We start from the raw sequence: 16,094 nt of genomic DNA, 5'->3' as shown, positions 1-16,094 counted from the left end.
ACAGCTGCGCCCTCCGTCCAAGATAGCAGTGCGGTAGCCTCCAGCTTGTCACAGTACTGTGCATACCTCGTCGCTTTCTCGCCAGACCTCCTGCCGGGTCACAGCTATGACTCGGAATCCATTCTCGATCAATCCATCGAAGATGCACGTAGTTTCGCACCACTCAAAGGCACCAAGAAGATGAAGGATAAGTGCAAGATACTTCTGAGCACCAGCATAAATGACAACCACCCCGTCGCTCAGGGCGCTCGGCTTGCCAGGCAGCTGATGGAGATCCAAGACAAGGCACTGCGGTGGAAAGTGCTCTCAGATTTCTGGGCAGAGATGATGCTCTACGTTGCACCGTGTGACGATGGCCAGGCCCGGGCGCACCTGGAGGCCCTGGCAAGAGGAGGGGAATTCATCACGCACCTGTGGGCTCTGCTCACGCACGCCGGCGTGCTGAAGCGTCCGCCGAATGGATCAGAGGCCGCCTGATCAATCCAACCCCAGCACTAGCATGTGCCTATGCGAGAGACTACAACTATGCTGCATCACCAAGAAAACGTCAGTGACGAAACATTGTATTTTCACTAGGTGTACTGTTTGCTTTTACATATGTGCTATGGTCAACTTGTTGCTCTCAGCAATCGTTTATTCACTTTTCAAACTTGAGCTTAACCAGATACAACAGTGCACACATGTTTCTAGGTAATCAATTCCTGTCACAGCCTAGAACAATTCCTTACACGAGGAAGTCACGACTCAGGAGAACCTCCAGTGACAAAGATCCTCAAATAAGACTCCCTTGCAGAAAGGAAAGAAGAGAAAAACAACTATATCTGGTGCTAACAGTACACTTCTCTTCCAATTTCTACAGTAAAAAATCTAAGAATTTCAATTGAGGAAACAGGAAATGGAAGAAATTAACCAGAAAATGCAGGAACATGAAGACTGGGTGGTTCTCTATAACTGGCGTGTCTCCAGAGTGCCGTCAATTTTTCACAGGTGAATATAAGGCTCATGCTACCTGTTTTCCTTTCCTAACTCTATCTAGTTCAGCCTCAGCTATTTGAAGTGATGATTTCAGTGTAGACACTCTCTCTTCTAGCTCCTCCACGCTGCCCCTTTTCAGGGTGGGTGTGTATGGTGCAAGGAAGTGCTTGGAGAAGTTTTGTAGAGCTTGAACACCACATACCTGGAGAAAAGAAAAAGGAGCCAATTATCTTTCAAGTACTAACAAGTAGAAGTTTCAAAATGCTAAGTGGATTTCTTGCCTCCTCTGGGAGCAATGGCAATTTGGTGATATTGAAGTCGTCGTACAGCATATGAAACTGATCAACATACTTTTGTTGCATCTTTACCCGTGCTTTTAGCAGTTTCGACTCAACAGCTGCAAAGCGATGACACATTAGTCTATAGAAATGCACAGATGCAATGAAATACGTTCGAAATGAATAATTATAGTGCAGAGTTCTTGTTTTGTCCAGTACATATAAGGATTCTTTTCTTTAAAACACTACAGAATCCCTATTGAGCCAAAGTTCATCAGAAACATGATTCTCCGCTTGCACACTATGGGTTTATGCTATTCAATCAACTAACTGGTATATTTAATTTCCAGGAAAATCTTAACACGGTAGATTTGCCAGGTAACACAAATTTCGTACTAACCTTCCTCATCAAAAATAACTTGATTGATTATAATGTTGTGTGCATCGATCTCAAATTTCGCTAACTCTTGCACCAATCTCTCCGTTTCATACAGTGAAAGAAACTCAGGAATACAGACACAAACAAAGGTTGTCAAGTCCTGAGAAGAAAACAAAAAATGAGTCAGAAGGGGATAACTAAGGTTAGGTGCTCTCAATTATGAGACATAAATAAATGGTAAAATTAAGAGACAAACCAGCATGATTGAAAATTCTATGCTGATCTTATATGCCTAAGTTGAAACAATTGAAGAACATTTGACAGGCTTACACAGCTACAGATGCATGCATAATGTATTCCATATACAATGTTTCGCAAGGCACCAAAAGCTACAGTTACAGCTCACGGTTGCTCTATAGACAACGGTAACTATAAAAACGTTTTATTCTAAGCATACCGTGGAATGGTTCTGTTCCCTATCAACAAATTTAAATTTGATAGTTTCGCAGGAGCAACAATAAATAACTGTGAATACAAGCCTAGACCATAATTCACATGGGCTATAGCTGAGTATTAATTGATTTTTGTGTGGTACATGCCCATTATCAATTGTATTCTCAACTTTTTGCATGTAATGCATGACTGCGTAAGCATAGTTCTTCCAGTGGCAGTTTGGCTTAGTTTAATCTTCTACAACTGTCACTTGACGGGGCAACACAGAACAGAGACTAAAGTAAAGTAATAAACATTCTATCATGTCAGTACATAAATTTATTTGGTTTTCTATAAAGTTGGTAGTCTTACGGGGTCTTTAAATTGCCTGTTCACTTGCTCAATCACATCCTTCATGCCTTCGATCCTCCCAAGCATTGCATCCTCGTTCAATTCATCACCAAGACCAAAAAGTCGAGTGGCCTGTCATGGTCACATATTGTTGTTTTTATCTCAGTTAGTCCAATTACAAGTTTGTACGACATGTTAAACTACATATCAAGGGCAGATTACCATTTAACTTCAATACAGTGGAACAATGCTACTATAAAGTCATCACATTATTGTTTTAATTTCTACGACTCAACATATCAAGCAATTAAGTAACCATATTTTATTTGTGATGTCATTAATTCCTCAACATCTTGCAGCAGAACAGACTTCCACTGCTATTTATTTTTTGGAAGTTATTATACAATGTACTGTCAAGACGAAATGAATAAACACAATATGTTACTTAGTTCCCAGAAAGCTAATTAACATCAAAAGAAAAGCAACACGACCATGTGCATACATGTGTGGCCAATGTGACAACAACCATTAAGTTGTATTTTTACAATGTACTGCCATGATGGTATGAACACACACAGTATGTTACTTAGTTCCCAGAAAGCTAATTCAAATCAGAAGAAAAGCGGCAACCGTAGTTTCCAATAAGTTGATTTTTTATAAGATTATTAAAGGATACCTGATTTATCAGACCACCAAATCTATTTTTTAAGTCCATCATTTTCTCTAGACCCTTCTCCAGTGTTGCAGGGAACTGCAGCAATCTTAAAGTATGCCCTGTAGGAGCAGTATCAAAAACTACAACAGAGTAGTCCATTGTTTGAACTAATCTGCAGTAAGAGGACAAAAGTTAGACTCTGGGAGTTGCTGGAACTTGAGCAGTGTGCTGAATAAGAAGTCTTTTTTATGCAAAGAGAAGAAAGCGAACACCAAACTGGAGGCTATAATTACTTCAGCATTTCAGCAAAACTCATAGCTTCATCGACTCCTGGAATTGCATTTGTCAATTCTGAAATAAATCCTTCCATTCCTTCATTGCCAAAATCGTCATTTTCTACTTTGGGATCAATTTCCTGAAAAATAAGCAGTGAAGTGGATTAGCCAGAAGACCTTTTCCGGTAAGAGGAGTGAAGTCTTTATCTTACTGAAAGAGCCAGACTAATGAAAGTGGAAAATCCAAATGATAAAACAACAAGGGTAACTATAAAACTGAAAGAAAAAAAAAAGCAAGATACCAGGTAGCAATAGTCTGCAAAAGAAAATTATGACTTCAGTAGAACCTGTTGTATATGGTGTATGGAGTCAATAACTGAATATCTTGCAAAAAAAACCTTTGTAACATGTTCTTAGACGGAGGGGATATAAAACATGGATCATAAAGGTTATGACAACTGAAGCAATAACAAGAGTTCTACTAACCAAAAGTCTTCTTTGCAATGAATCAGACAACTTTTTTTCTACTTTCCCAGGCATAATAAAAATGAATGAAAATGCTAGATAATAGGCTTTTATACAAGCCAGGCATCTTACTGTCTACTACAAGTCCATACTCAGTTAAATACATAAAAAAGAAATTTCTAAACAGCGTATTTAATTCCCACTAGTCAAAGACCTTTCGAAGGAACATACAAGGTGAAATCACTAGTGTATTATTCAAGCAGATGTAGAATCTGCATTCGGAAGGTTGGGGAACATACAGGTCCCATCACTAGGCAACAAAACCACATATCAGAAGTAGAAACAAAAGCCCAAACGAGTCCAGAATTGGAAATTTGCACTTTTAACAGCCATCACGAGGGCCTCTGGTAGAGAATAGGGATAACGTGAGGATGTTATAAAACAGCAAAGACAGAGATGAATTGGTTTGTATGCCGTGCATTGTGCATCGACATCTCAAGTATATATAGCACCCAATTGGGTTAGGATTATAGGTTCGGTTTACAATCTCAACAATCTCTGTAGTTATCTATCTACAGCGTGCTAACTAAGGTATAGCTGTACACGGTTTAGATCGCCTATAATATCTCAACTAATGTCATCGTTTAACAGTCCCTCTCGATCCAAACGTGTACTGCTCATACACAGTTCGAACTTCAGTCGATCAAAGACATCTCGACTCAACGCCTTTGTGAAAATATCCGCTAGCTGATCTCGAGAGGAAATAAACCGAACCTTCAACATCCCTGCTGCAACTTTCTCTCGAACGAAGTGGAAATCAATCTCGATATGTTTTGTTCGTGCGTGAAACATAGGATTAGCTGTTAAAAACGTAGCTCCAAGGTTGTCACACCACAATACCGGAGCTTGTGCTTGAAACACCCCAAGTTCTCTGAGAACTGATTGCAACCAAGTCACTTCCGCCGTGCCATTAGCAATCGCTTTATATTCTGCTTCTGTACTCGATCGACTGACAGTTGGTTGCTTCCGCGAGCTCCATGATACTAGATTTGGACCGTAAAACACTGCATATCCACCAGTTGAGCGCCGATCGTCAGGGCATCCCGCCCAGTCGGCGTCTGTGTCAACACTCAACTCTGTGGAAGTAGACCTCTGAAAATGCAACCCAAAGTTTATCGTGCCCTTGACATATCTCAGTATGCGTTTTACTGCCGCCCAGTGCACATCTGTTGGTGTAGCTAAGAACTGGCACACACGATTTACTGCGAAAGAAATATCCGGTCGAGTCAGGCACAGATACTGCAAGGCTTCTACTGTACTTCTGTAACTGAATGCAGCTTTATCGTCCAGCAACACTCCAATGTTCTTGCTGAATTTTTCTGTTGCAGACATCGGCGTAGCTATCTCTTTGCACTTATGCATATTTACCCGATGAAGAAGATCTGCTGCATACTTAGCCTGGGTTAAGGCAATGCCTCCTTCTACATCTGTCACTTCAATACCAAGAAAATACGACAGCTTCCCAAGGTCCTTCAGAGCAAACGCATCACGAAGTTTCTCCATCAGAATACTGATTGCTTGCTTGCACGAACCGGTGATAATTATATCATCGACATAGATCAACATGTATATAATGACCCGCTTGTCAGCAAACACGAACAGCGAGGTGTCTGCCTTGGATGGAACAAATCCCATTGACTGAAGTTTTGAGCTAAGCTTCGAGTACCAGGCTCTCGGAGACTGCTTCAGTCCATACAACAACTTCTGTAAGCGGCACACTCGATGAGGATGATTCTGATCAACATAACCGGGGGGCTGACACATGTATACCTCCTCCTGGATATCGCCGTGGAGAAAAGCATTTTGCACGTCTACTTGCCGCAGAGACCAGCCACGAGACACGGCGATAGACAAGATCAATCGAACTGTGGTAGCCTTCACAACTGGTGAGAAGGTGTCAGTGTAGTCTATTCCGGGGCGCTGAGTGAATCCCTTCGCGACCAGACGTGCCTTGTACCGGTCGACAGAGCCATCTGCTTTCTGCTTAACCTTGAAAACCCATTTGCATCCCACGATATGACGCCCAGGCGGAGGATCAACCAGACGCCAGGTATTGTTTGTCTGGAGAGCACGGAACTCATCATCCATAGCTACCTTCCAGGCGGGATTAGTGAGAGCATCTGTGTGAGAGGTTGGTTCAGCAGAGAAGGCTCGCTTGGTGTAGTCATAGCGAATGATGCCATCAAAGAGGCGAACCGGCTTGACGGGGCGGCGAGCTGGTAGAGGAGGAGGATCTACGGACGGTGCGCCGCCCGCTGTGCTGGAGGACGGTGGCGAGGCAGAACCAGCATTAGGCGGAGACACGGACGAGCCGGAGGTGTCGTCATGGGCCGCCCCAGCATGCGGTCCATGTGCTGGTGTGCGCGGAGGTGAGTCAGGCGCGGCACCGTGCGACCCAGCATGAGGCCCATCATGGCCGCCATGATCGACGTGATCGTCGTCGTCGGCGGCGTGTGGCGGTGCAGCTGGTGGATCAACGTGCAGGAGACCTGAAACAGGAGCCAAATCAAGACCATTAGTAGCATCTGCCACATCATTACATACCGGGTCATCCACACTAGGTTCAGGAAGGAGGATGGCAGATTCGGTGGGTGGGGAAAGGTGTGTGAGACCTTGGGCGAAAGGGAAAACATGCTCGTCGAAAACCACATCGCGTGAGACATAAATTCGGCCAGTGGAACGATCAAGGCAGCGGAAGCCATGATGATGTGAGCTATACCCAAGAAACATGCACATACGAGAACGGAAACTCAATTTCCGGTTGTTGTACGGGCGGAGATTTGGCCAACACGCGCATCCGAACACGCGAAGTGATTCATAGTCCTCTTCCTTTTTAAAGAGTTTGGCTACCGGTGTGAGGTTGTGAATTACACGACTGGGCATGCGGTTAATCAAGTAACAGGCAGTAAGAACTGCATCGTCCCAAAAACGAAGGGGAACAGAGGACTGAGCAAGAAGTGCTAAAGCAGTTTCAATGAGGTGGCGGTGTTTTCGTTCAATTGCTCCATTTTGCTGATGGGTGTGTGGACACGAAAGACGATGTTTGATGCCTGTGTGGTTGAAATATGTGTGGAGTTTTTGGTATTCGCCTCCCCAATCTGATTGAACGGCGAGAATCTTAGTGCCAAGAGAAAGTTCGGCTTGTTTCTGAAATTGGTAGAACACACTTTCGACATCGGATTTATGTTTCAACAGATACACCCAAGTATACTTACTGAAATCATCAAGAAAACTCACATAATAACGAAAATTTCCAGCTGATTTAATCGCCGGACCACATACATCCGTATGGACAAGTTCTAGAGGGGAAGTGGAAACACGACTAGAAGCTGCATATGGCAGCTGATGGAGTTTTGCCTGTTGACATGCATCACAAACATGGGGCACTCCCTTATTTTGCTGAAAACCTAACTTATTTGACTGAAGAATAGCTTGGACGACTGACGATGCAGGATGGCCGAGGCGACGGTGCCACAGTTCCGATGATGGAGAGGCAGAGTTTGCTTGCGGGAGACGTGGTCGATGGTGTGGATGGTGTGGAGGAACTGGGTACAGGCCGTCGCGTGCTCTACCTCGAAGCAGGGTTGCTCTCGTTTGCCGATCCTTAACAAGAAAAGAGTGAGGGTGAAGTTCAACGAAGCAATTGTTATCATGAGACAGTTTATGTGTAGACAGTAGGTTTTTGCGGATAAAAGGTGAATGGAGGACATTGGATAAACGAAGATTGCGAGAGGAACCAGGTAGAGTGGATTCACCAATATGTAAAATGGGGATATGCATACCGTTGGCGACTTGGATCTGCTCGTTTCCCCTGTAGTTGTCGTGGACGTGGAGTCGTTCGAGATCATTCGTCATGTGATCAGTCGCTCCTGAAGTCCAGGTACCAGTTGGCGTCGCCGTTATAGCCGTCGCTAATGTTGGTGTAGTTGGCGGCGCGATTGGAGGTTTCAGGCTGAATCGCGTGGTTGAAGCGTGAGTAGCAACGCAGGGCATCGTGGCCATAGGTGCCACAGATCTGGCAGGTGGACTTGCCGCCGCCGCCGCGTCCGCGCCCCCCGCCCTGGGAGTTCCCAAAGTTGTCGCCACGGCCGCCGCCATGACCGCCATGGCCTCCTCCATTGTAGCTACCGCCGTAGCCACCGCCATAGCCATGGCCTCCTCCATTGTAGCCGCCGCCGTAGCCGCCGCCGCCATTATAGCCGCCGCCATTATAGCCGCCGTTGCGGCCTCCTCCATTGCCGCGGCCTCCATCGCCTCGGCCGCGTCCGCCTCCGCCACGCTGGAATCCGCGCCCACCACCGCGGGCAGCGTTATTGGCAGAGTGCTGGAATTGTGGATCGTGGTGACTGCCAGACGAACGGCCACCAGTTCGCGCCTCATATGCAGTGAGGTGCCCATAGAGATCGCTCAAGGTGAAGTCCTCGTTGGCGGCGATCACAGTCATCGACGTGGTGAAATTCTCGTGGTCTTCGCCTAGACCGGCGAGGATGTAGGAGACGATCTCGTCGTCGCCGAGCGGGTTCCCGATTGTCGCCATCGTGTCGGCGATCTTCTTGGTGTGGTGTCCCTCTTCTTTGGCTTCACCAGCGCGGTGCGGAGCTGCACAATCCGCGCTTTAGACCGGGACGCGAACGTCCGATCAAGTGCCTCCCAGACCTGCGCCGACGTCTTGAGGAGTTGGACGTGGCCGAGCACGGCAGGTGTGAGGGTGGTCAACAGGCCGCTGAGAACCTGCTGATCCTGCTTGCGCCAGGTCGCGTACTCAGGATTATCGATCAGATCCGAGCTTCCGACGGCCGTAGGGACGCGCTTCGGCGGGGCAGCGTTGGTGCCGTCGACGAAGCCGAAGAGGTCATTGCCATAAAGGGCTGGCAAGGCCTGAGCTTTCCAGAGCAGGTAGTTTTCCTGGTCTAGCTTGATGGAGATGGCGGCGCTCAGCGTGGCCGCGATATTGATCGAGCCGGCGGGCGAGGAGGTGGTTGGAGCCATGGTAGATTGGTAGGGGTGTTGGCTCTGATACCATATAAAACAGCAAAGACAGAGATGAATTGGTTTGTATGCCGTGCATTGTGCATCGACATCTCAAGTATATATAGCACCCAATTGGGTTAGGATTACAGGTTCGGTTTACAATCTCAACAATCTCTGTAGTTATCTATCTACAGCGTGCTAACTAAGGTATGGCTGTACACGGTTTAGATCGCCTATAATATCTCAACTAATGTCATCGTTTAACAGATGTTTAGTGACACTCCCTCTCCTCTCCGCAGTACCATCACTATGGTCGAATTGGGTGAACCTATAAGGCCGGTGCCAACGCGGGCGTGAGTGCAGGCGGTAGCGGCGGCGACGGGGCGGGAGAGGGGCGGGAGGCGGGCGGGACTGGAGCGGCGGGCGCTGGCGGGCTCGCCCGGCGGTAGCGCCCGCTACCGCCCGGCTGTCGCCCGCGTTGGCGGCGAGATGGAGGCGGGAGCGGGGCGGGAGCGGGGCGATAGCGGCGCTAGTGGGGGCGAGAGCGGGGCGAGAGTGGGGCGAGAGCGGGGCGAGAACTGTCACTATAGCCCGTGCATTGGCACCGTAGGGTGAGAGTGGGGTGAGAGTGGGGCGAGAGTGAGGAAAAAAGCTGACGTGACGGGCGAGAGTGGGACGGTGCATTGGCACCAGCCTAAGCCGATGGAATCACCAAGCCACGGGCATGGAGTCTCAATCGACGCGAATACCAACGAATTGGGCCGACTCGAGCGTACCGGCGGGGAGTGAAAAAGAAAAGAAAAGAGGGGGAGAAAAGTCAGGGCCGGCTCTGGCCCAGGGCAAGAAGTGCGACGGCCCGGGGCCCAACCAAAACAGGGACCCATTATTTCTGGCACAGTGCCGAAAACTCTAGAAAAAGGCCGACCTCTGGGAAGGGAATGGACTTGCTCCGCGCTCGACACGTGGGTGAACGTGGGGCGCGCAATTTGCCGGTGGAGTGCCTCCACGCGCGACACGTGTTGCTTTCTGGTTAGTTTGCGAACCGTCCATTTCTCGTAACGGGCGCGCTTCCCAGTTAGCGGGTTTATGGGTACCCGATTCGCGTTTTTCCCTTAGTCTTCTTCTTTCGTCGCCTATCTTCGTGGCTCGCTGTTTCGGCTTGTCGTCTCGTCGGCGGCGCTGCTATTTTCCCTTCTCCTCCATTGCTGTCGGGAACCTCTCGCAACTCATCGTCGGCGGACTTTTTTCCTGCTCCAGTGGTAAGCGCCGTCGTGTTTTTCTGCCTGCTTAGGGTTTCTAAGATCTTGGTTTTTCCCTTTGATTCGAGTAGATCGAATCAGTTTTTCCCTTTGTATTTCCGGGCTGTGAGTTTTCTCGGGGAATTAATGGGAGGGAGGTAGCACTTTCAATTGGAAAAATGCGGAAGGCGGATGCGGATGCGTTTTCTCCGAGTAAAGTCGGTACTTTTTTCGTCGATTTCTTTCGCCGCCTCTTGGTTACACACCTTCGAGGAACATTGCCGTTGATTATGCGGCGCCGGAGTAGCCGCTCCGTTACACATCTCGTGATGACATGCATGTTATTATTTACGGTTTGTTTGTCTTTTTTCTTGACGATTTACCCGCCTTGGAGGAGCCGCTGAGTTTCCCGTCTCGTGTTGACATGCAAATGCGACGATGCTGCTTGTTCTTGTGGTTTCTATCTGTGTATTTTGTTTTAGGGTTTATATGTATCCCACATCGTACCTGAACTAGTTTTATGGTTGTGCAGTGCTTGTTCATAAGATGGTTTTGTACTTCTGTGTGTTATTATCTAGTACTTGTGTGTCCAGCCTTTTCTGCCGGGACTTGCTTTCCTTTGTCTCTGGTACTTGTTATTGTTTGTCCTAGATACTCGTGTGATAATTTGATCCGTACTGTGTAGCTCGAGTCTATCGTACTTGTGCACCTAAAATTCTTGTACTTGTGCTCTTATATCTCTTGTACTTGTGCACCTATATCTATCGTACTTGTGCACCTAAAATTCTTGTACTTGTGCTCCTATATCTCTTGTACTTGTGCTCCTATATCTCTTGTACTTGTGCTCGTATATCTCTTGTACTTGTGCTCCTATATCTCTTATACTTGTACTTGTGCACCTACTTGTATTGTAATTGTGTACTCGGTAAATTCATATTGGTCTCGTTTTCTATAGTTCTCGTTGTGCTAGTTTTTATCTAGTTGTCTAGATTCCTTTGGTCTATTTGTTGTAGAGTTAGCGGTACCAAAGGTGCTAGTGTTTCCTTTTTTCTAGAGTTTTCGGTTTGTAAATTATGTTGGTTTCTCTTGGTTTGTTTGGTTGTCGATGTATCTGTGCCAGATGCGCGAATCGTTTTAGAAGTTTAGTGAAGATATGCAATTGCGACGACGTAGGTGGTCCGTGTGGTTTCTCTTGGACTCTTTTTTCGTCGTCCTGTTTTCTCTAGTTTCAAAAGTTATAAGATGCACACATCGTACCTGAACTATTTTTACAGTTCTCCGAGTGCTTGTTAAGAAGGTGGTTTGGTACTTCTTTGTGCTATAGTTTTGTACTGTGTGTGTGTCCAGCTCGTTTGTGGCGGGTACTTGTTCGATTTTGTCTTTGGTACTCGCGTGGCAATTTGTTCTTTAGTTGTTCTCCTATTTCTCCGGTACTTGTGCACCTAATGGTGTTTTAGTTGCATACCCATATAATTGTGTAATTTGTGTTAACGAGGTTGGAAAAGATGTCGAGCCAGGTTTTCACTCTCGTGCGGATATTCCCGACCATCTTCGTGAAGCGGTTGATCGTCACATTTCGGATATGTTTCCTGGTGAAATGCATAATGATGTGAGCTTTTTGTTATGTTTTTTGATTTTTAATTACTGTGTTATTGTAAACTGCATTCTTAATTGTGTTTTTTTTTTGTTTACAGTTACATTGTAAGCTTAAAGAAATGTGGAAGACTTTCTTCACTTCCTCAATGATAAGAATGGGACATGGTCTTGTTGACCATATGCGTGATATGGTTTCTCTTTTGTCAATTGAGTTGAAAAGGCAGCCATGTACTTGCAAGGGAAAGGAGCCTGAAACTGAAAATGTTGTTGGAGGTAGTTCTATGGCCCAGAAGTATGATGCCTATCCAGACACCGATTCTGATGATTGTCTTGAGCGTTTGGAGCTAACTGAGGAAGAGGATATTCCTGTATCTGCTTTGCATAGAATTTTGTTTGCTGATGTACTTCAGGCTCCTAGGAATTACATTGAAGGGTAACTGTTGGAATTCAATTTTCCATTTATTTTTCATCTATTTTTTTTATAGATCGATGGTTATTCTTGTTGTTTTTAACAATTGCAGTAGTGAGAAAATACTTGAAGTTGGTGGAAAGTCTGTCAGCTGGCATAGTTTCTACCTTGCAATGAAGGGTGGTGGGTTTATGGATCCTTCTGTTATGGATGTTTTTCTTAAGTGCGTTGATGATTGTCTTGATTTCTTATATATTCCAAGTTCTTTGGCGGTACGTCATGTGTATATGTTTTAGATTTTTTTTTAACTAGATATTTTAGCATTTAGTTTTTTAATCATTTTCTTGTTGCTTTTTTCAGCATATCCTTGATGTGGATGAGGCGGACCCTATTCATCTGGCTGCAAGTTTTGCTGAATATGATCTGAAGTACTATAATTTGAATAGGGAAGAGGTATGTTTTGTCTTGTTTTGTTTGACGCTTATGTTTTTTCTATTACAAGTATCTTGGATGCTTTCTTATTTCTCGTGGGATTGTTTATTTTCAAACAGGTCTACATTACTTGTTGCGATTACACCCATTGGTGGGTTATCTTTGTCGACATCCATTTCAGGAAATTTAGAGTGTCTAGCTCATCTGGAGTTGATCGAAGCTCGGATGGCTTCTACTGAAAGAATTGTATGGTTTTCGTTGTAATCTAACTAATTAAATAATTATTTACACATGACAAGCAATAACTTTTATTTTTTATTGTTTTCGGTGCAAATCATTCAAGAAACTTTACGATCATCTTCATGGTGTTGAGGGATTAAACATCTCATCGTTCAAGATAAAAGTTTGCGGCACCCCTTCTTGTTCGAAGTAATCGTCTTTTCATAATGTGAATTATGATTTTATTTTATTTACTTGTGTTTGGATTTAGTTGTTTTTTTCTTTTTGTCCATTAGGAGAAGCGCGAGGCGTGACTATGGTATCTATGCAATGAGGTTTATTTGGATGTTCAAGGCTAATTTTTACCCACATGTATTCAAGGTAGGTAATGTGTTGTGTACATAGTTTTATACTTTTATTCAATAGAATGTAAGGCGGTTTTTTAGTACCTGTTCACTGTATAATACTACATGTCAATGGTTCTGTTTAGTACTTGTACATCTTGTGTACTTTTCCGTTCGGAGCATGTGCGTTCTGAATTTTTGTGTATTCTTGTTGAAGATAATTAACCATTGTGTTGTTTCGTGTTTTTCGAGATCGACATTGAAAGTTTTCGACGAGTACTTCACTGGAATGATGCTCACTTATGATTCTCCTGATTATTTGGCAAGTTTCGTACGCGAACAGATTGAAGAATTCGAAAGTAAGAACTGTTTTACAATGGTTATCCTTTTTCGTCCAGTGAAGTCAATGAAGTGAACTTGATTGTACAAAATAAGGAAATGAAGTACATAAGAACATTACATATTCATTCCATTGTTTCTATCATATATTCTAAAATATTCCTGTGGCCTCCTCCTTGTGTGATTTCTATTTTTATTGTTCTCCTTTGATATCCTTTGCTCATCTTCGACCTCTCGCAAAATAAATATATTTCAAATTTATGTTTAGCTTTTTGGAAAAAGCTTAATATTTACATCGGTAGGTTTTCATAACCGACAAAAGTAATTTCATGGGCACACTTACCGTTTTAATATGTCTTGTGTTCCAAATACTAGATATTCCATGTTACACCTTATTCTTCCGTTGTGGTAGTACATACCGTGCGTGTTTCCTGGAATTCTTGTTCTTTCTGTTGTGTTATTATCATCATTTGTGTGTCTATCTGTTGATTGATCCTGTCTTGTATTGCTTGTATACCTTTGTCTGTGATGCTTGCTTCTGTGCTGTCATCGTTGCTGCTTGTCTGCTCTGCTGTCTTCTGTGCTTGCTATTTACGCTTTCGGTGTTTCACATCCTGTTTTGTTGTGTCCTCGATACTTTGCGGTGGCCGCATGTTATTTGTCTAGTTTTCTGTTTTTTTCGAACCTTGGCATCATTATGTCTCCTCTTTTTGTTCCTCTTCTGTCGGACATTGGTGGGTCACGTAATGTTTCGTTGCTAGCTGTTTCTTCATTGTGTAGTTTTTTGGCTCCTTCATCTTCTCTGATTGCTGCCAGCACTTTTGTTTCCATATCTCGCATACACTGAATCATGACATTGTATGCTTTGTCAATTGGGCATGCTTTGTTGCAAAGTTCTGCCATATGGCTCATCACACCGGCAAACTTTAGTGTTTCATCTCCGCAAGTAGCATCTGCGACATTTCCTAATGTTGCGAGTTCCGTGTCTATGTCTTTTCTCCATCTTTGAATCACAAAACTCTCTGGCAAATCACCGATCTCCATGTGAACCATCGCTTTTATCACATGGCAGCAATGTATACCATCCCTCCGCATCTTCTTGCAGGAACACATGAAGTTTCTTTTTTCATCGTCAAATGTGACGTCGAAACACTCCCTTTTGAATTCCATGTGGTCGTAGGATTTCACTATTCTTTTCAGCGGAGGTGGCGACCGAGTTCAAGAGATCCATCTACCTTGAATGCTTGTGTTGTTTGTTATCTCGATCCGGAACTTCTCGAATATGTCATTTGTGAATTGTTCAAGAGCTTGCTTCTCAAACGGGTGTCTTGTTACTTGCTTTTGCTTGTTTTGAGTGATGATACGAGCTTCTTCTTGTCCAGGGCAGATAAGCACTTGTCTTGTATAACCTCGTATTGTTCTAGGAACATTGTTATTGTGTCTGTGTGCTTGGCTATAGCATTTCCACATGTTATTTGTGCTCTCGCTCCTTCCTGTGCTTGATGAGAATGGGAAAAAATTATCCATGAAGTACTGCTGGTACCCACCTGTGTCTTATTCCGTATAACTTGCTTAGGTGTTTTTCTCCGCCTGACATTGTAATCCTTTATCACTTTATTCCATCCCATTTCGAACTCAGCTGGTGTGAATGCGTTCTTTGCAACGTACATTAGCATTTCTGACATTCCTGTATTTTTTGCAAAGAAGGTGCTCTCTTTCTGACTCATCTTGGTCACGATGTGGAAGTAGCAGTTCCTGTGGGTTGTAGTCTTTAGAACTGTCTTTATTGCTTTCTTCATTGCTTTGTCTTGATCTGTTATTATTGTCTTTGGTTCTTTTCCACCCATGGCCTGAACAAATGTTTCCAGCACCCATATGAATGTATCTGTTTTTTGATCCTTGAGCAGAGCAACGGCAAACAGTACTGTGGAGCCGTGATTGTTCACCCCAACAATAGGAACAAATGGTAAGCCGTACTTGTTTGTGCTGAAAGTTGTGTCGAAAGATATGTAGTCACCGAAGAGCTTGTAGTTCATTACGCACATTGCGTCCATCCAAAACAGGCTGCGTACTCTTTTTTCACTGTCTATCTCCATGGCATAATAGAAGCCGAGTATTGTTTTCCGGAGTGTCTTGAAGCGTTCCGGCACTTCGAATGTCATGGTCCTTTTCAATTTGTTGTTGTTGACTTTTTATGTTGCTTAGATCAACGAGCATCGAAGGGTATTCCGCGGAATTTCCCTCCGATTGACCGGAAGATTAACATCATCTTCCTTGGTGGCGAACGTCCCATCCGTAGTAGATGAATTAATCTCCTGTCAAGATCGGTCATCCTTTTGTGACAAGTGTGCAAACCTAATGAGATAGTCTGTTGGCTCCAGCGGATGGTTGTGTTCTAAGTGGACCTTCTTGATGTACCAAGTATCCATCAAATTCTCTTACAATTATGTGTGCTTTACAGCCAGTCTTCAGTAGTATATTTGTTCTCCTCTGAGATGATGTTTTGGCATCTGTGTTTGTGCATCCTTCCTTGTTACATGTGAATGTTTGCATGTAAATTTCTCCGTTTTTCCTGATCTCTTGCTGCTGAACTTCTTCACTGCAAATCCTTCCTTTCTTGCATACAGAGCGTATCTGTAGAATGCATCGTCTCTTGTTTTGAAGCGGGCACCTTCC

The 16,094-nt window shown here is 44.4% G+C and overlaps 1 protein-coding gene across 1 annotated transcript in view; it reads right to left on the bottom strand.

The window, feature by feature from the left end:
* Positions 1 to 665: 665 nt before the first annotated feature.
* LOC124657444 (ATPase GET3A-like) overlaps positions 666 to 16,094 on the bottom strand; it is a 50,448-nt gene continuing 35,019 nt past the window's right edge. The window contains exons 3-8 of the mRNA XM_047195998.1: positions 3,364 to 3,485; positions 3,092 to 3,242; positions 2,437 to 2,547; positions 1,654 to 1,792; positions 1,257 to 1,372; positions 666 to 1,177 (exon numbers count right to left, since the gene is read on the bottom strand). Coding sequence (XP_047051954.1) covers positions 1,001 to 1,177; positions 1,257 to 1,372; positions 1,654 to 1,792; positions 2,437 to 2,547; positions 3,092 to 3,242; positions 3,364 to 3,485 — 816 coding nt within the window. The 3' untranslated portion in view covers positions 666 to 1,000. The remainder of the gene's footprint in view (positions 1,178 to 1,256; positions 1,373 to 1,653; positions 1,793 to 2,436; positions 2,548 to 3,091; positions 3,243 to 3,363; positions 3,486 to 16,094) is intronic.

The sequence above is a fragment of the Lolium rigidum genome, chromosome 5 (genome assembly GCF_022539505.1).
Source record: "Lolium rigidum isolate FL_2022 chromosome 5, APGP_CSIRO_Lrig_0.1, whole genome shotgun sequence".
Taxonomy (NCBI): domain Eukaryota; kingdom Viridiplantae; phylum Streptophyta; class Magnoliopsida; order Poales; family Poaceae; genus Lolium; species Lolium rigidum.
This window is presented reverse-complemented; position numbering and strand designations above follow the sequence as displayed.